Source organism: Trifolium pratense, linkage group LG1 (genome assembly GCF_020283565.1).
Source record: "Trifolium pratense cultivar HEN17-A07 linkage group LG1, ARS_RC_1.1, whole genome shotgun sequence".
NCBI classification, from domain to species: domain Eukaryota; kingdom Viridiplantae; phylum Streptophyta; class Magnoliopsida; order Fabales; family Fabaceae; genus Trifolium; species Trifolium pratense.
The window spans coordinates 8,782,990-8,804,950 of record NC_060059.1 but is presented as its reverse complement, the minus strand read 5'-3'; the positions used below and the strand labels follow the sequence as shown (position 1 = coordinate 8,804,950).

The 21,961-nt window shown below is 31.3% G+C and overlaps 1 protein-coding gene across 1 annotated transcript; it reads left to right on the top strand.

Annotated features, from left to right (window-relative positions):
* The first annotated feature begins 10,894 nt into the window (after positions 1 to 10,894).
* Positions 10,895 to 14,869, top strand: LOC123919459 (aquaporin PIP2-2-like). Its single transcript, XM_045971384.1, has 4 exons — positions 10,895 to 11,670; positions 11,890 to 12,185; positions 13,778 to 13,918; positions 14,502 to 14,869. The coding sequence occupies exons 1-4, from the start codon at positions 11,364 to 11,366 to the stop codon at positions 14,619 to 14,621; spliced, it is 864 nt and encodes a 287-aa protein (XP_045827340.1). The 5' UTR covers positions 10,895 to 11,363; the 3' UTR covers positions 14,622 to 14,869.
* Positions 14,870 to 21,961: the final 7,092 nt, after the last annotated feature.

Sequence of the window (21,961 nt, the reverse complement as noted above, 5' to 3'; positions counted from 1 at the left end):
TGGGCTTTATTTATAAAGAAATGTGACTCTCCACCTATTTCATTGTGTGCTTACCCCCCCCTTCTGCGCAAAAAAAAAAGATAGTAGTATCTTTCATCCCTTAATTGCCTTATCTTTTATAAGCTATTTTAAAAAGTTATTTAATAAACAATCTCATAGTCTAATATTTTCAAAAATAAAATCAACATGATCTATCTAAAATTACCATTGTCTAATGATAACTTGGTGCCAGAACCCAGAAGTAAATGAGTAAAAAAAATAAAGTGATAGAGACCAGAGTTTCCACTTATTTATCTTAAAAATAAAATTCTAACTCCTAGACTAATTGATAAAAATGAATAAGAGTTCCAATTTTCACAGACAACTAAACAAACATTTTTTTTACAGTGACAATAAAACTAACATTGTAAAAAAAAATTAACAATAGTAATTACTTATAGTTATTTTTGATTTTTTTCCTTTCAATAAAAATTTAAGAACGCTTCGGAACATGTTTTTCGAATTTTTTTTAATTTAAATATTATTTTTAATAGAAAAAAAATCCGAAAAACAAGTTTCGAAGTTTTTATTCAATAGAAAAAATAGAAATTTGAAGGGGAAAAGATAATCATATGGGGGAAGAGAGTTCTGCATGAATTAAATTCAAAATCCTGGCATACCAGAACACGCTAAAAGGCTTAAAAACATAGAAGGCCCAAAACGTACAAAACAAAGCCGAACGGAGAAGGCCCAAAACTAATTAACTAAGAAAGAAAAACAGCGAAGATTAAAAGATTAAGATTCTTTCTTTTCGCGCCCCTGAGTCTCACACACACTCTTCGGTCTTTCAATTCTACCCCTATGATGTGAGTATGTAAATAGCAAAAATTTGGGAAAAAACAGTTCACATGCTATAATGCAAACCTTATAAAATCTAATATTTTTGTATCTCTTCCCCTATTTCGTATTTTAGAATGCAAACTGAGTTTGCATTATAGAATGCGAACTATTTTTCCCAGATTTTGCGCCCCATGAGTTTACTACTTATGTAGCGAGGGGGGTATTGCGCCCCATGAGTTTACTACTTAATTAGCGAGAGGAATATTTTTGAAATTTCAAGGAACGAAAGAGGACTTTCAAAAAGGGCGCAAGAAGAAAAAGTACTCAAAGATGGATGTGGATCCTCTCCAAATTTTCCTCATGTTTTCTCTCCCTTTTCTTAATCCAATGGTTGATTTTCTCTCTTTTTTATTCTTTGTAATTTACCAATCCTTAGATTAAGAAAAATGAGAGAAACACATGAGGAAAAATTGGAAAGGATCCAAATCCCTAAAGATTAATATGAGATGGAAAGCTAATATCTATTGCAGTTGTAGGTTTGTAATGGTAGGCTTGAGGTAGGGAGGGGGAACAAACAAATCATATCAGTAAAAGTAAGTTGAACGAAAATGTGAGAATAAAAACCATGTTTATGTCAAAAACTAGAAATCCTAATTATAATTGAATTAACTTATTTGAACTTATGATAATTTTCATACACTTTTTTCAGCTTATTTTCATAAGTTTGTTCATAGCATATAAAAATAATTTATCTTTATTTTACTTTTTGTTATAAACCTTATACATAAGTGTTTATTCAAGCCAAAATACCAAAATAACTTTTTGTCCGTCAAACATTGTACATGACCAAATTTGTTCAATACATTAAATGTTTGTCATGTGTTATTCTGTCTTGTACTATCATGTACTGCACTGTTCCGTCCGGTATTTAAATTTTGCAGATCAAACAAACCGTAAGCGTTTGTACTATAAAATGTAAATAAGTTATTTATCCAAATAGATCCAAAATCAATGATGCAGCTTTAAATTGATGTTAACACCAACAAAAGTAAAACCAAACCAACATTCTTGACGAGATTGCATGTAACTGATGCAAAGGTAAATCATATTCATATGTGTTATAGTAAATAGTAATATCCGGCTGCTACTATAACTAGCATTCTGGTTGATCATGGCAGATTTTGCTATTAAATGGAAAAGAAGCAAGAGTACTTAAAAAATTGGACGTTTTACATATACTCCAGATTTATTTTAAATTTTTTCTTCATAATTTATCATCTTACCTATTATCATCCTCTTTGAAATTGTTGCAATGATATAATACAAATATAATTAAATAAATAAAATTATCATCCTCAAATTTTATTATCTTACCTATTAATCCTTTTTTTTAGGTTTGTACTTTTTTAGACTACTAGATTAAGAGACTATAGTGGAGTGGGAATACAAGGGTGGTGTGGTCATGCAACCTGAAATTGCCTATTCAATCACCAAACATATGAATGACTTATAACTTGGACGGTGCTAAATAATCTGCTTAATGGGACCTTTGTGGCTCAGGTTGGGTGAATCCAGATTCCAGATGATTGATATAATCTGGCCTGGTGGGTACGGACAAACAAATAGCAGGAGAAATTGGCTGGGTGGTGAATGAAAAGCCAATGAGGTCTTTTGTGTGGGGTGGTGGGCCTAGTGATGCTGTACCATAACTACAATACTCAATCATATTATTCACGCCCACCCTTCTGATTATGATCAGAAGAAGTGGCCAACATTGAGTAGTGAGCTGTTAAGATTGAAGTTGGTGGAAGTATATATTGACATTGTGGCGTTTAAGTCAATATGAAAACGTGAAATGAAATGTTTTAAGATTAGAATCGTATACCTTAAAATTTTTGCGGAATACTACTTTTGTCGATTGTGTATTGAGATCGTTATAGGGTTGAAGTTATTATGTGGCCGCGCCCATCAATGTCGTGTTTAAATGTCGCGCGGGCATTACAATCCATTGCCTTATATTGTCTCTTAACAAATACACGTGTGATACAATTACAAACAACCCAAAGTTAAAAAGTACTTAACCCAAGTCAACGATAACAGTGACCCTATAAGGCCGCATTCTTTGCATTTTCCGTGTCTCTCTTTGTTTTCTACTATTGAATGTTGGAGAAAAATAAGACACATGAAACTCATGTAACCATAGTAGTAAGATGATCTACTCAAGGATTTCAAACCGACTAAAAAATTAAAGATACAGATCAATAGTCCATTGAGTTGATATGGTGAAAGTGACAATTTTTTTTCTTTTCAACAAACAAAAAATAGAACCTTGTATATCCAATCAATTATGTACCTATGTCATACTACATCCTATGAGAATCCTCACAAAGAAATAATAGATATGATAAAAATTCAACTAAATCACAGTTAAGATTACAAAATTGAGAGTAATATTAAACTAAACACACATATTAATAAATTGTCTTTTGTTGGTAGTCGGCCAAAAAATGCTAAGCAAAAATCCCTCTTCAATGACGCTCAAAGACTCGGAGTGTACAATCATTTATAAACACGTGTAAAACCTTAAGAGATTAAAATATATTTAAAGCCTAATTTACACACGTATTTCTTTTTTTTTACATAATTTAATTCATTTTCTATATCTCTTTACCATTTCTTACATTTCGTTTATTTTATTATTCTGTTCTCTGTCTTTCTTTTATTTTTTATAATATCTCTTAGTTTAAAATGGAGTAGAATTTTCGTGGTCACTACAAGTCTACATTTGGAATATGGCAAAGTACATGCATATTCCCAAATCATACATATTAAAGAGTGTATCAAGTTAGGCAAATTCTTTTTGTGTTGAGCTAAATAAAGAATCTTTGCACGTTGATATTCTTGTAATAGCTAGCTAGCTACATATAATAAATCAATCACAATCACGAAATATAATAATTAAAAAATATAGAAATGCAAATCTTATGTAACGTCAAAGTTTGAGGGTTTGTTTGCTGTAACTGGTTGGCTTGAGGTGGAGTAGATTGTGTGCATATATCTTTTGGTGTGTTAGTTTTTTTTTTTTCTTTTTTTCTTTCTTTTTCTATGATAATAAAATGTTTTTGCCCATAAAAATAAATAATAATGTAATTTGTCCCCCCAAACAGAAGCGTCATTTATTATTATTTTTTTCAAATTGTTTAGTAAAAGTTTCACCCCAATTTGTCAAAAATATATAAATTTCACCTTAAAATTAATAAATGGAATGTCCAGAATTTAAATTATAACTCAGACATATATACAGGGACGGATCCAGAAAGTTATCGTACCGGGGGCCAAAAATAGTAGTAATATATAATAAAATTAAGAGAAAATAGGATATGAACCGACATACAATAACAACCGTTTATTTTGCCAAATCACTCTACTACACCCCACTTTAAACAATTTTTTTTTTTATTTTCATCGGATGTTGGTGTAAAATTTTTTTTGTCAATCAAATACAAATAATCATATCATTTTAGACATTAGACAAAATAATAAACACTACCAAAATTCACACAAAATCGTAAAGTTTAGAGTTCAAACCAAAATAAAACTGTCTTTACTTAATTAATGTATATAATCTATGCTAATATAGAGTTTATATGCATATTCACAATATCATTATTTTCCATACATATATAATTAGAGCGGAGGAATGTATACATATAAATGATGAGTGAGAGGGAGGGGGGGGCCTTGGCCACTGCCTGCCCCCCTCTATATCCGTCCCTGCATATATATATATATATATATATATATATATATATATATATATATATATATATATATAATGCATTGCATATATATACATAATTGTTATCATCATATTATAAAACCAAAATGAAAGAGTTAATAATTCATGTGACAAAATAAAGAGAGGAGGCATAGCATAGGCAATAGGGTATTAAGCTATTTTTTTGGAGTAAAAAATTAGTAAACTATTTTCTACACAGCACGAAAATGATAATTACTGTATTTCATAGAAAAAGTTTCATTGAGCTTCACGTAGCCATATAAAACATGCTATGATTGATTGGAGTATAATTTTCTTTTGATTTAGCAATCAAATGTTATGCTAAATGCTATGTTTAAATGGGACAATCTTATCTTATAAACTCAAATAATTATCCGTAGAACATACTAGTAATCTTCTTATTGCTGGCTGGCAATCATTTCGTTGCTAGCCCAAAGATTCAATTTTTTTTTTGGTATAGTAGAGGGGTATAACGCCCAAAAGAAAGTTCAAATGTATTTCTTAAGAAGCAAATTTATTTATTTTTTTGTACAAAAAGCAAAATAAAATATACTGTATTAGTCATGTTTTAGCATTTTCTAATTTATTAAAATCAATTAAGTATACGGTGCGTTTAAATAGAAAAGATACAAAGTTTGAGAGTACAAAAATGATAAAAACTAAGAAAGTTCACACAATAATATATAAAAAAAAAAACACACAACAAAAACATGCTAGCAGATAAAACACCAAAAGTTCAATTCTTGATTGAAGTTTTATATATGTATGAGTTGAAATTTAAGATCCCAATTACAATTTGTATTTTTTGTAGTCTTACCTAATGAAATGTCAAAAATTTAAATTAAAACCTGTGGTCTTATCTGCTAACATGTTTTAAATCGCCTAATGAGTATGATGCGCAAAAAATACAGGTAATGATAAGACCCCAATTACCTGTATTTTTTGCTCATATATATTCAAGTTGACCTAATAAATAATTCTTAGGACACACTTATTTTTCATGCAAAAATATAATAATATAAGGAGATATTCTTCTGTCACACCCTATCTATTTTTTCACGTCCTACATGTTTCTATTTATACTCTTCCGCAACTTAAGTAGCGGATATTATAAAAATAAAAAATATTGAAAAATGCCGTCCGTTATTTAAGTAGTGAACATTATAAAATAACAAAGCTGATAAAATATTTCGCTATCGAAATAATGGACATAAACAGTTTTATAAATTTACAGGATGCGTGATAAAAAAATGAGTATGGTGGTAAAAAAAATTGCCGATACAAATAGTGAGGCATGACCACAACACAACTATGGCCCATGGATAGATAGTAGATGCAGAACAATAAGATGTTTTCTCTTTAGGCTCCTTATGGTTCTTTTTTCCCTTTTGGAATTTATTTTTTTGCTCTTCAATAAAAACTTCGGTTGCTACGAACCAATATTTTTTTGCCTTGAAAAAAATTTGATTTCTGTTAACCGAATTTTTCCTAAATTTAAACTAGAAAAAACTTCGATTTCTGCAAACCAAAGTTTTTAACCAAAGTAAAATTGAAATATTTAGCATATAAAAGATAAAAAAACATAGTACAGGATTAGCCCAACAAAGAAAATATAGCAATGGGCATTTACAGTTCTAGAATTTTCAGGATGATGACGTGGATCATATATCGTCTAGTATCCGTTACGTTACGTTACGACGATTTAATAATGATGATTGAAGAAAAAGAAAACCGTTACACTTTGAAAAACGGGTCCCGCGTGGGAACAAAATTTGATGGGACCCTCTCCCCAACGTTCACGGTGGAACCGCCAACTCATTTCGAACCATAACTTTTTCCCTCCGCCGATTTGCGTGTCTTTTTTTCTCCCTAAACAAACATGCTGTGTTATGTGGCTGATGGTCCACCACGTGTCAACCAGTGTAACATATTCATTGTCTTAAGTGGATTTTTTCCCAAGTTTTATTTGAATGGATAAATCTTACATGCATTTTTATACATGCATTTCTTACTTTTCCTCTCACAAAGAGGTAGTTTTTTTTATTAAAAAATAATTTTCTTTTATTTTTTCAAAATGAAAAAACACAAATAACCACCTTTTTGTGAGTGGAAAAGTAAGAAATGCATGTATGGAAATGCAGGTAAATTTTGTCCTATTTGAATATGTATCGATATATCGCTACATAAAACCTTTTATTTTTGTTGTTGCCAGCATTTTTTCGAGCCGAGATATAAAGGACAGGCAATGAAAGCAGCTATCCCAATAGGCCTGCGGGCGGAAGGAGGGGAGGGTCCGACAATCAAATAAATCATACCACTTCGGTGGCCAATAATTTTTTTTTGGTCAAGATTTTATAAATAGTGAGAGTATCAGACTTCAAACCTCGATCTTTTTATTTTACACGCAACGCAATGTCTCATTCAACTAAGTTATATTTACGAAAATGCTACGACCAATAATTTAATAACTACAAATAATGTTTATTAATTTTAAACATGTTAAAATTATCCACTTCAGCAGTGTGTATTTAAAAAATGTAGATTAAAGTTCAACTTGTCTTAATCTTTGAGGTGCGTGCTTTTCCAAAAAGATCAAAAGTATCTATGAGGCCCAATAATAGTAAGACACATGTGTACGGTGTCATTAACTCTTGGCTTAGTCTGGGTTATTTTCCGGCAATTATTTAACTACGTGAAATGCACGGTTCTGTATTTGGAACAGAAATAAACCACTGTTTCAAAGAGAGCACCCAGTGTCATATCCAGTTCATGAGTTTATACTCACCAGTCAAAACCACACCACAATGGCCATTGTATTATTTCTGTCACTGGTTCATTTATTTTTCAGTTTACAGTAATTTTAAATTTAATAATCATAAAAATAAATAAATCATAATTGGTGAGTAAATCATAATTGGTGAGTTATGTGATTGGACAGACATTATATGCAAGTGCAAACTTTAGGACAATGTGAGTGCATATATCATTAGAAGGGAATTGGATTAGCCGCAGAGGTGTAAAAAATGGTCGGGTTAATGGGTCGACCCATTATCCCATGAGTTTGGGTGGCTGGCCTCAAAAAACCCAATCCATATGAAATCAGGTTTTTTTTGTTCAAGTCATGTAGCCCAAATAAAAATTTGGCTGGCCGGAACTAGTCTATTGGGAACGTAGAAACCGAAATTTTACTAGTTCAAATTTAGGAAAAATTCGGAAAATTGAAATCGAATTTTTTTCAAGACAAAAAGAAAATCGGTAAACAGAAACCGAATGTTTTTTTCAAGGACAAAATTGAAAATCCAAAGAATGAAAAAGAAACACGAGAACTTAAAGAGAAGCTATCAAGTGGAATTGAGTCTTGGCTTAGTCTAACTACGGACATTTGAGTATTCAAGAATCATATAAAGGAGTACGACAAGAAGAACTCTTAAATTTTTTTGTAAACATTTTGAAAGATTATTACACTAATCTGAAAAAGAAAAACTAGCATTACCACTTGACCATCAACTAAACCACAACCAAGAAATGTTAATGATGATATCAATCAACTTTAAAAAGTCACCAATCTCCCCTCTAAATATGAGGAATTCTTACTTTGGCACACACTCAAGAATTTTTTTTAGCCACACACTCATAAATATAAAAAAATTAAAACAAAATTAATACTGTCACATTATTTAATCATTTCTTCTTTAAAATTTTTTACTCGTGTGTGCGTCTAAATAATTTTTCCTTAAGCTTGTGCCCAAATAAGAATTTCTCTCTAAATATAATATTATTTCTCAATCCTTCCAAGTTATGTTTATTACAAACCAATCCTAATATCTGTTTTATTACATGGCTAGCATGGATATAATAAAAATAAAAAACCTTAAATAATGCATGCAACTTTTTTTTTTTTTTTTACTAAAATGCATGCCAACTCTTGTTCTAATTTTTTTTTTTTTGGTTTTGATTAAAACGTATCTAAAACAAGTATTTGGTTGACCCATCACAATGCAAAAACATGAGGGGTTTTCACTCAACAGTTAAGGGATAAGGGATATAGAATACGATACATAAAATATTAAAATCTAAATCTACCACCAGCACCACCATGCGTGTTCATTTATGATTATTTGAATTTGAAAGAATAGCCTCCACTCTAGGAGTACAAAGTACTTAATTGATTTGGCAAGATTTCCAAAACCTATAATGTCACTAAGCTCTTTAATTTACGTCATGGGAAGAAATTTTTCTTCCTTCGTATAGAAGTCCTTTATTTTTTTATATAAAACCTAGTGAAGTGCAAAGGTATCAGTTGTAGAAACTTGACATCCCAACTATGTTGGCACCTCAAACACCACCAATCATTTGCAGCACCACACATAAAAATTTATTGAAACAAAGTAATTGAACATTGGGGGGACTAGGCCAAAACCCAAGAAAAACAATCAATTGAATCTATAAGAAGGCAAAGCTGTCCTATTGCGAAAAAAATCATCACCAATAAAACTAGGAACATTATCCCACCAGTGATCTTCCCGAGACGTTAAACTAATGAGAAGAGTAGAAGTCCTTTATACAATTACTTATGGTAGATAGATGTAATTAATGAGAAGAGTAGCTTGGGTTGGAATTGAAAAAAAGTCTCACACGACTTTTTCACCATAAAAATGAACTAGATTTAGGTCTTAGGTGTTTATTAAAAAATTTCTCATACAGTAAAATTATTATTTAAATTTTAGTCGCTATTTCTTATTTCTTTCTCTATTTGAATGATACTAAAATTCTTAATCGTAAAGGAGCAGATACATATAATCTTTCGGCTATCCCACTGTGATTCGATTAGAGTCCATGGGTTTGAAGAAGGGTTCGACCAACTTCTGATTCTAAGATGGTATCCGAGCTTATTCCGCAATCTGCTAGACCGCTTGCCAGTTGCCATCAGATTTGTGATCAGACCATCCACCATTTATATATGAACATCAAGCTCAATAGTATCGGAAGTGAGGAGGTGTCTTAAAAAGTTTTGCATCAGTTGCGAGTTGCTTGTATATAATTTATAAAGTAAAGACAATTTTCACCTTACAAACTCTTTTCTTTTTGGGTAAACCAAATGTATTATCCGCGCACAACTGCAGAGACTAATCCCCTCGAGGTAACTGAGATTCATTTAAGGGGTTGACCTCTCCCAACAAATGCTTCTTCATACGCATAACCAGAAATCAAACACACGACCAAATGGTTAAGGGGCCCAAATATCTACCATTTATGCCACACTATGTTGCTACCTTACAAACTCATTTTGTATGATTAATTTAGGTCAAACTCCAGATACTAAAAATATTTTTTCACTTTTATATCGTTGTCGTCTTTCAGGTATCTTCAACCAGAAATCATACACTAATCATTCAAAAATGTATAAAGATTATTTGATATAATACAATATATTAAAATTATATTATTAAATTTCACATCTAAACACTAATCATTCAACTAGTTTGAAAGATTCTAAACAACATCTAAACATGTCTTAACAAACACATGAGGACAATTAAAAACCCAAAAACCCTAAAGTAAAAAGATTCATGTGGTAGAAAAATCTACAAGTTGTAGAAGTTTAAAGAAAAATTCTATGAACCAAACCCGTGAGTGAAAGGCAAAGTAACCAACCAACTCACATAGATTCTGAAGACACAAGAAAATGACAAAATGTTGAAATAGAAACATGCAATTGAAAAAGAAGGGAGTGGAGTGGGGGTGGGGAGGTGGTGCTGTATGTGACAATTTGTGGTGGATGTCAAGGGTCGGTGAAAGCAAACATCAAAATCAAACCCAAATATACGTTTTTTAATAAATAAAATAATTTGCGTAAAAAAAAAATACTATAGTGCTCTGTTTTTAATTTTGACAAATTATAAGAGTGCTCTGATTGCTCAGTGCCATATTGCACCTATCAAATTAACACACAGAATCTACACCTAAAAAATTATAATTTAATTTATATACATGGTTGATGTATGCAGCAACCAATAATATATTGATAAATTAGTTAATGTGTTTTAAATCACATGACGTGTCACATTCATGAAATAATATGACAACATATTATTGAACGTATATGGAAAATAACATTACATTAATAGTTTACAACAATTAAACTCAATAAAATATATAATTATTTTAAATGTACATATATCAGACATCCAATTGGTCCATGCAAATACTCTTCGACTCTCAACGGCTACCATCGGAATCCCCATATTGTAACACTCCCGCAACATTCAATTGTGTGGGAGTTTGACATGGATGAGCGTGTCTCGTAATGACCACAGTTGAGTTGGTAATCTTCATTTTATCTCTATCATTTTTTTTATTAGATTACTAACTCTTTACATTTTTTGTGTTATCTAATAATTTAATGATTAAAAATTTCACAAAAAAATAAATAAACATAATTTCAAAATTTTAATCATAATTTTATATAATATAAGCGATGTCCCTAACTTAAACATCTATACAAACATTTTGCTTTTATAGTAAATTACAATTTTAAAAACCATGATTTACTTTTAAGAAAGAGAAAATAAAAATAAAATTTTGTTCTATACTCAGTCACCAATCACCACAACCATATATACCCCTCTCTTCTCACTATCTTCCACACTTCCCCATCAACAAATTTTCTTCCTTTCTCTGTTCTTTGTCTTCTCTAACAACTTCTATTCCTGTTTGAGTCTATTGTCTCAAAAGGGTAATCCAAATGGCAAAGGATATTGAGGTTTCTGAGCGTGGTTCTTTCTCTAACAAAGACTACCATGACCCTCCACCAGCACCACTCTTTGATGCTGAAGAACTCACAAAATGGTCCTTTTACAGGGCCCTTATTGCTGAGTTCATTGCAACTTTACTTTTCCTTTATGTTACTGTTTTAACTGTTATTGGTTACAGTATTCAAACTGATGTTAAAGCTGGTGGTGATGTTTGTGGTGGTGTTGGTATTCTTGGTATTGCTTGGGCTTTTGGTGGCATGATCTTTGTCCTTGTTTACTGCACTGCTGGAATTTCAGGTTTGTTCTTGTTTTTCTTCAGATCCATTTGGTTTTGCTTCAATGTGATGATGTTGTTTTCAGTCACAGTTCATACTATTCATACTTTACCATTTTGGGTGTGTAAAAAAATGTAAACTTGAAAATGTTTTCATGCTTATTTTTTGATGAGTTACTATTATTTGAAAGTGTGATTTATAAAGTATGAAAATTTATGGGTTTGTGTTGAATCTGTTGTAGGGGGTCACATTAACCCAGCAGTGACATTTGGGCTGTTTTTGGCTCGTAAGGTGTCTTTGATCCGAGCAATTATGTACATGGTGGCTCAGTGTTTAGGGGCTATTGCTGGTGTTGGGTTGGTTAAGGCTTTTCAAAAGTCTTACTTTGATAGATATGGTGGTGGAGCTAATTTTCTTCATGATGGTTACAGTACTGGTGTTGGATTAGGTGCTGAGATTGTTGGTACCTTTGTTTTGGTATACACTGTTTTCTCTGCTACTGATCCTAAAAGAAGTGCTAGAGATTCCCATGTTCCGGTATGTTTTTAAACTTTTTTTTTTTAATTTTGATTTTGCCTTTTTGTTGCCTTGTTTTCATGTGAGTATATGTATATGCTATGAACCACGACACTCTTCGGATTAGATGTGTTATGGTGGTGTCCGACATGACATTGACACTTATGATTACATTGATTTATGTCATTTTTTCAAATTATTATCGGTATCGACGTGTCAGGATTTGTGTCATGTCTGATGTCCGTGTCTGTTTTCGTGCTTCATAGTGTATATGAATATGATATGAATAATTTATGAACTGTGTAGAATATATGATGTAGTTGTGCCTGAGATGTGGTTAATTTAAATATTGATTGAAGGGAATGTATGTGAATATATGTGGAAGGAGAAATAAAGTATTGCAAGTGGCTATTATATGAAATGTTATAAATTAACAAGTTTGATCTGCTACTGTATTTTTTTAGTACTTTTGTTGAAATTGAATCTTAGTTTTTGTTGTTTTTAAAGGATCAATTTAGAGAGTAAAGTAATGTTCAATCATTAATGAGAAAATCAAACCAGCTGTTTATATCATATATAAACATGTGATAAATCATGGATATCTTTAAATTTAATAATAATTAGTGTTCAAGAAAATGATCTCAAAGTATAGGATTATATTACCAAGTTTGATCTGGTTTTTTCTTTGTGCTTTGGTTGTTTTTAAAGATATAAATGTAATAATTAGTTTATCAAGAAATGATCTCAAATTGCTTATGGGCAAAGAAAATATAATTATAAAATAGTAGTGTGTTTGAATAGTAGCCAAAAATACTCCCTTCAGTCTAATATATATATAAGGAAAGATTTGTTTTTCAGGTTCGTTGAATATATCAATTATTAAATGATCTTGAAAAAAATAATCTTTGGTTATATATGAGACCAGACGGAGCAGTAGGAAGTGTTTAACTTTCATGGTTTTTTACCTAATCTTTTGCTAGGTTTCTTTTAAGTCAACATCTTTGATAAAATAGTTCTCCAAAAACTAAATGCCATAATGAATTTCTGAGTGGTTACTTACATCTTTTGGTTCACCTAGGCATGCTAGGGTGGTAAAGCTATATTTTCCCATCACCACCATAATTTCCGAATGAAATGATGTTGTTAATGACATATAACATCAGCATGCGTTTGTGCCACATGGGGTCCTCATCATACCTTGTGTATCAATCAGTTTGTGGAAGTGGTTGAATTTCAAATCCAAACTTGCAAAAAGTGGATTCTAAATTTTCTTAAGATTAAGATTTAAGTCTTCATTATTGTGTCCATGACTTCAATATGTCATTGTCCTAAGTTGGCAAAATCTCATTAGAATTTCCAGCTTCTTCCTTTATTCTTGATTTGTCAATATCAATTTTGGTTCATCTATTATACTTTTACTAGATACTTCTAATAAATAAAAGAATAAAATCATGGGCTTCACATGCATGCATGTCCCATCTATCCACCATCCATTTGTATTTGTTAGCACTTTATTATTTTTTCCTAATTATATGGATTCATGTGATTGGAATATCTTTGTATCTGCTTTAATTCAATGGATGTAATGTTTTTTTGTTTTTTTGTATGTGAAGGTTTTGGCACCACTTCCTATTGGATTTGCTGTATTCATGGTTCATTTGGCAACCATCCCTGTTACTGGAACTGGCATTAATCCTGCTAGAAGTCTTGGTTCTGCTGTTATCTACAACAAAGATAAGCCCTGGGATGACCATGTGAGTGTTCTTTTCCATGTTTTTAACTTCTTCCTAGTTTTGTTGTTATGCTTCTAAATGGTTAGAAATAAATCTCATGTTTGGAATCATGATGGATTTTATAAGCTCTGTATATGTCAGAATCACGATGATTCAACATGATTTTCTAAAAGCTACACTTTGTAGCTTCTGTAAAATTACGATGGATTACCGTAATTCTGACACATTCACTCGTGATTTTGTCAAAACTCACTGATATGTTAGAATCACGGCGATTCATCATGATTTTCTAAAAGCTACACTTTGTAGTTGTTGTAAAATCACGATTGATTACTGTGATTCTGACATATTCATTGTAATACCAAACATGCACTCTATAGTGTAGCTATTGCAAATAGTTTGACCAATTCAAATGACCATGAAACCAAAAATAGGCTTTACATATATTTTTGGTTTATTTAAAATACTTGGTTTATACATATAGTGTTGTAGGACATATAAATTATTTGTATTAAATGAACTGGCATTGTCAAGTTGTGAACTAAAAAATGATAAAGAATATTGAAACTTTTTCTAATGCTTTTGTTTTTTTGTGTGTGACCAGTGGATCTTTTGGGTTGGACCATTTATTGGGGCAGCCATTGCTGCATTCTACCATCAATTCATCTTAAGAGCAGGTGCAGTTAAAGCTCTTGGATCATTCAGGAGTAACCCTACTGTTTGAGTGTTATGGTTTTAATGGAAAAGAAGATCATTGATATTTGCACCCCCCCCCCCTCTCAATTGTATCTTCAAGATTGTGGATAAGTGTAGGTTAAAGTCTCTTTCTTTACAGGGGAGCCTTTTTACACTTTCCTCTGTATTCTATCCCTTTAGTGTGTCATCTTTTTTCTTTTTAAGTTATTATTCTCTTCTGTTATCCTTTGTACTCATTACTATATATTTATGGTAAAATATTCTAAGTTTAAATTATCTTTTCTTCTCATTCTCATGATTTCATTCAAGATAAATATAAATAATGTAAAAGAATCACCAACATTAAGAAAAGAATGAGTAATACACATTAAACATGGTAGATGTTAAGTACATTTTGTGATTAGTAGAATTATTATTTATTGTTGCTCACTTACTAATGAAGAATTGCTCCTTTTGATGTGTTGATGATAATTTTGTCTTTGTTAAAGTGACATTTATCCAAATATAGTTTAATAATATATATTATATCAAAGTGACAAGTTAAAGTCTTCGCCTTAGCCTATGATAATTGTTTGGAAGAATTCGAGTTTAATTTCTAATGAGAATAATTCTTAACTAGATTTTACTTATGACACGATCGAACTCTGAATTATCAGGTCAATTTTCATGGAAACGAGAGGGTTACTAAAGAAAGTGACAAGTACATTATTTCCTGAAAAGTAGTGACCACTTCAGTATAATGTATAGTCTAGTCATCTTACTGCAACCATACTTTCTTAGCAACACTTTTAATATTTGGAACTAAAACAAAAAGCTATTTATACGTGTTGCTTGAACAAGAAAAAGTCATGTGGATGAAAGATTCTTAATCTTAGGATAACGTTATGAAATTGATTGTCACATATAATATGTGTGATAATAATATATTAGGCTAATGGTGTTAAGGTGATTCCTTTATTTGGTGTTCTGAGTGGTTGAAAATTGTTATTTTGGTTCTCAACAAATAGAGTAGTTTCTTTTTATGTCTTTAAACATAACTTTTCAACCTATTAATTAATTATTTTAAGTCACAACCAACATCAACAATCAAGTAATTTTGACAATATTCTTTGAGTGTAACATTTTTCTAGTGTACTATTTCAGAAACCAAATTGACAGAATAATGACTAATTTTACTATAATCTTTTTTTTTTTTCATTATTTGTTTGGGGAGTGGTTGAACTTTGCTTTAGAATTTACATAATTGAGTATACTTTGTTCTAGTTACACCCCCTTTATTTCCATTCCGACCATAACACTAATTAACAAGCTCAAACAGCCCAACGCAATAATGTTACGAGTTTTACTTTTCGCACCCTCAGCATACATGTGCGTCCTCTAATATTTCGAATTTACCTCTCTCGTTACTTAGAAAGCGAGGGTGTAAATAGAAAAAATTGGAAGAAAAAAAAAGAGTTAGATTTCTAGATACCAAACTGCAAACTGAGTTCGCTTTCTAGAATGCGAACTTCTTTTTTCATGATTTTAGAGTGCGAAAAGTACGAAACTGATTTTTTCATGGGTTTGAGCTAAAAATATTATCACTCTCTACTTAGAGTGCGAAAAGTGCTCGCATCCTAGAAAACGAGAGGATTAGTTTGGTCATTTCCCTACCAAAGAGAAATGTTAATACAATATCGCTATTTTAAGAGAGCAAGGCAAACTTTAGTGTAAAGGGGAAACAAAATCAAAACAAAGTTAAGCTAGTCTTTTTTTTTTTTTCTTCATGTAATTCAATGGCTAGAAATTCTACTTTTGAGTTGAATAAGTGGGTTGTCCGAAGTTCGAACCCAAACCCCTACATATATAATGTGATATCCCTACCAACTGAGTTAACCTCATGGGGACAAGCTCAGCTAGTCTCTATACTCCCACAAACTCCGAAATGAGTCAAATTACAAAATAATTCTTTTATATTTTAAAAAAACTAGGACATAAATGTTGGAATTTTCTTTTTCTTTTTTGAAAATAGGTTAAATTGTATTTTTGACGACCTAATTTTTATAAACTTGTGATTTTGCCCCTTAACTTTCAAAATTGAACTTTTGACCCCTTAACTTTAACAAACTTGGGATTTAGACGGATTTGAATCCTTTCCAACTTTTCCTCATGTTTTCTCTCATTTTTCTTGATCTAAGGGTTGATTTTCTCTATTTTTTATTCTTTGTAATTTATCAACCCTTAGATCAAGAAAGAGATAAAACATGATGGAAAATTGGAGAGGATCCAAATCCGATTTAGACCCCATAACTTTAGCCATTTTTGCAAAAGAATGGCCCCCACTTATTTTGATTAAATCAACGCACATGTGACAAGTGAGTCACATGTTACGTCAGCATGTCTTGCTACGTGAACAATGACTCACATGACACGTCGACATGACTTGTCATATATGCTGACATGACATTGACATGTGAGTCACTTGTCACATTTGCCTTGACTTGGTCATTTTTTTTTTATTGAGTCACATGTTTAATGTGATGACACCTTTTCTTTTTCATTTTTTGGACAAATTGTCTTGTAGTTTTTTTTTTTTTTGGAAAGGAAATTGTCTTGTAGTTGTAATACATATTTTTAAGGCAATGCCATTTAAGATTTATTTATGTCACTTTACTGGTTTCTAGGCACGTCTTACAAAATTACCAAAATACCTCAGTCCGCTATTTAAGTAGTGGATTATACGTTTAAAACCTTGAAAATTTCTTAGTAGGAGGGTATTCTTTTATCAAAAATCTTATTTTTATAACATCCGCTACTTAAGTAGCATATGTTATAAAAATGAGAAATTTTCATTTTAGGGAAATTTTTTTCTCAAATTTTACATATTTATAACATCTGCCGTTTAAGTAGGGAACTTATCATTTCAATCCAAAGAACGAAGATGAGAGTAACTTGAGGTGGACCATATATAGGGTCATCACATTAAACATGGACCCCAGATGTCACACCAAATTCACCAACTTATAGTTATTGTTTGCACCTCAACAATTTTAAAACTGGTAGGAGATTACTTAGTAGTTTTAAAAGTCTAACAAACAACTAATTTATGATTTCAAATATAAGAAAACAACGTAAATCTAAAATAAAAAATATAAAAAATCTTAATTGATTAATTTTATCCTATTTAATTATTCCATTAAAAAAATCTATTAATTAATTTAGATCAAAACATTAGAAATTCACACACACAAAATTAAGAGATCGAATTTGAACTTCGGTCATAACGTTCGATTTAATTTTTTTTAATATTTTTGTCAATTGAGCTAGAATTTATGAACGGAGAAAACTCCAGCCATTTTGTATTCCTTTTTAAGCTGTAGTAAACATTTATTACATAATAAATAAATAAAAAAGTGAAATTAAGAGATGGAGTGAAGTTAAAGAAAACGAAGCACAAGGGTGTTCTTAAAGTGCATTCATAACAGAAACTGCGTTACTTTATCTTTGCACCTTTGGATTTTCTTCCTTTTTTGACTGTTTTTGAGAATTTTGGCTAAGGCATCACAATCACACACATCATCTTCATTTGCTCGAAATTTCCTTTAATGTCCTCTTGTTAGTACTACCAACTCACTTGCCCAACTGATTTAATTTCTAATTTTTGAACCATATAAACCCTTTCACTCTCACATTATTATTATTATTATTCACAACAAAATTATAGACTAAAGTTTTCAGGTTCTAAGAAAATATGGTACCAATAACCACCTACTTCTTGTTATTCATCTCCTCAGTTTTCTATGTTTTCTGGGATGCTAGAGTTGTGCTAGAAGATTATGCTGCTCATCGGGATCGTCTTGGTTTTCCATTGTCTTCATTTGGTTACACAATCAACCACCTTGAGGTTCCAATCATCATGTAATTTCCATATAGTTTTGCATGCATATTATTCAGTTTCAGTTGTTGATCATGAGTTAATGTTTTTTTTTTAATAGAGAAATGTTTACTATTTTAGTAAATTAATTAGTGAGTTACCTTAGTTTTTAATTTAGATTTGCAACATGAGCCTCGCGGTTGTTACTACTCGATTATGTCTCTCAGCTCATCAACTGAATTGTCTGTTTCGGACATAAATTGGTTAATTTTGTGGCGATTGCATGTTAATTTCTCTAATGTGCCCATATATATGGGGAGGTTTATTGTTAATTGCAGAAGGGTTAATTTACATTCATTGTTTTTGCAATATATGAGTTATCATTATTAGTCCTGCAAATTGAATGGTATATATAATTGAAGTGAATTCTGTAGATGGAGTAGCTAGCTCTAGTGTATTTGATTATGGCTTATATCTTTTAAGCATATGTTGTTTAATCACAATTTTATTTCCTTTGTTTACTGGTCAAGAAAAATACATGAATTTGATTCAAACGTAGATTAAATACATATTTCTTCCGTGATAAAATATAAGTAAATTTAATTTTTTTTTAAGTTTGTCGTAAAACTAATGTATCTGGTCTATATATATTATATTTTTTTATAATAATGTTTGAGATTTATATTTGATGCTCAAAATTAATACTCTACTCTAATTTAAGTTGATCTCATTTGAAATGTATAAAAAATATAACTAAATTTAGATCATAGTACTACTCTATTACTCTGTTATAGCTGGGTTTTTGGTATGAACTTAGAAGCATTTAATTCGTAGTTTTTCAAATTGGAGGTATAGCTTTCAGTGAACGTCAGCTATAATCAAAGTTTGCTTGTTAAGGCACAAGTGCCCATAACACTTGAGTAAAACATGACGTGCAAGTGTGTCTTGGAATAATATCATTCAAACGTGGCAAATTGGTGAACATCATTTTTGTGATTTTTTGTTTGAGAAATGCTCAATGTTACGAGCAATAAACTAACGAAAAACGACCAAGTTTGTTGATCGGCTAATTGAACCTTGAACGTCTGTGTTTTCGTCAAATATGGAGTTAAAGTTGTTTCACTCATTACACATGATTGTTTGTTGGTTTTGACAATAAACTCATCGTACCAGATAACATTCTATTTTACGGTATTTTTAAGCCTTTTGCCGTATGATATCCAGATTGCAAAGACCAAATGTGTATTTCTAACAATATTTTGGTTTAAATATATTTCTGTCCTTCAAATACTATAATTGTACAATTTAATTAGTTGTTGTCTATGTTTTCTTTAGCAATTTGGGTCTATAATTTCCCCTATTTTGAATTTGGTAATCCACACCAATTTTCTATCAAATTTATGTTGAAATAGCACAATTTATTGAGGTGGAGCTCAATTCACAAGGCTAATATAATTATATTTTTTTTATTAAAGTGATCATACCTTATCAGAAGGAGTCTGGCTGGTGGACTTCTCTTCACACGGTGGATGCGAAGGGGATTGTACCCGTAGACTCTGACGCCTATGTCAGCATTTGCGTGAAGTGAAAAGTTTAGAGGGTCGGAATTAGATTACATGAATCATCTGCATGAGAAGAGTATATATAATCCTAATGCGGAGCCAATACCATTAAGTTAGGATGAAATTGGCGCCCCGAACATTAATGGTTGTCGGAATAACACTGAGAAGTCATTATCCGCAGTAAATATTGTTCATTCTAATGTCAACCGTTACATAAGCGACAACTTGTGTGGCCATTGGGCTGGAACGCGTGGCTTTGGGCCAACGTGTTATTGAACCGAGTTCGACGCCGAGTTAAGCTTAAGCCCAGTCCAGAACATAAAGTTAGAATAAAAAAAATACAAAATATGATTGTTTCCCATGAGCAGCTTCTTATGTCTTAGTAATTCTTTTTCAAACCAGAAACTATAATATCCCAATTCATGAATACCAGTATTCTTTTCATTCCTCAAACATTTATGTGATGATACAAATACAATACCTTAAGCAAAAGAAGTGTACCACATGGAAAGAGACATAAGACACTATATTAAAAATCATTAATTGAAGAAACTTATGGACCATCATAATTTAATTAAAGGGTACTGGACCGCAGTAGCCAATTTTTTTTCTGACCATCACGGGCCATCTCTATTCTGGAATACAACAATTGATTCAAACTTGGAGAATAAAAAGTTGATGCTCACACATCTATCTATATATTTTGTTTTTGTGTTTTACAAATTTACTATAGTACTATTTAGAGGCTTCTGAATTTCATAATCTCAAAGTTAAATGAGGATGGGAAAGTTACTGAATTTCAAACATTTCACAAGGCTGAATTGAGTCCATGCTGCCATATTTAAAGTTATGGAGAGTAGTTGGCTTCCCAGTACTACTAGTGAAAGATTTAACAGCACTTGAGAGATATCTCTATTATTATATAGCACCCAACTCAGAGATCAAATTTTTTTTGGTGTCAATTTTTGTATTGAATCAGTTTATACACGAGTTTTGTTTTAGCTTTAATTGACTATTGGCTAATGAAAGGTAAGATTAGTCCTTAAATTAGTCTGTTTTTAGACCGAAAACTAAATTTTCAAAAATAAATAAAGTTGTGAAGGGACTCAGTAGTCAATGTACTTCCCAGGAGCTTCAATAATTTCTTGGTTGACACACCTTCTCAAACCTTGCAAGTTTCAGCTCTTCCACAAGCTACAATATACATATAAACATTGTGAAGGGCCTCAACAACACACCAGCACAGCAAAAAATATCCTTAAAGTGTCTCTTCTAGTCTCTTAGAGACACTTTAAGGACTTTAATGATCAAATTGATGGTCTATTATAATACTCCACTTCAATTCTAAAATCAATCGTGTGTTTATTTGTTCTACCAATTCCAATGGTTACTATAATACGAAGAGCGATTATTCTTGGCTCTTGAAGTATAGAGGTGCGGACATCACAAAACCATTTCTTGGATTTGGATTTGGAAGTTTCATCTCCCTAAAAAAAATTAAGTTCCTGCTTCGGTTAGTTTGTCACAACTCGGTTCCAACATTATCTCTCCTATATCATCGAAACATGGTTGTTTCTAGCTTTTGAACTCGTTGCTCCAATGAGGAAAAAAAAAAACTCTTTTTCATTGCTTGTCTGCACTCTAAAAACTTTTGGTTGGCTCTTGATTTTTCTTCTCAAATTTTTTTTTATGGAAACTGATCCTATTAGTTCGATAAAACCTCATTTAAGCAACAAAAGGAATAGGTGACTACTTCTCTACCCTCACATAAATTGAGGGTAGTTGCCCTATGCTGATGTGACACCAATGAAATTCATTCACGTGTATTTAAGTCAAACATAATTAATTTTTTACCATAAATTATTTTGACTACTTTTATTTTCAATTAATTATATTTTATGTTACTAGTTTTCTTTAATTATATTTTAGAATATGTGTAAATATAATTAGAAT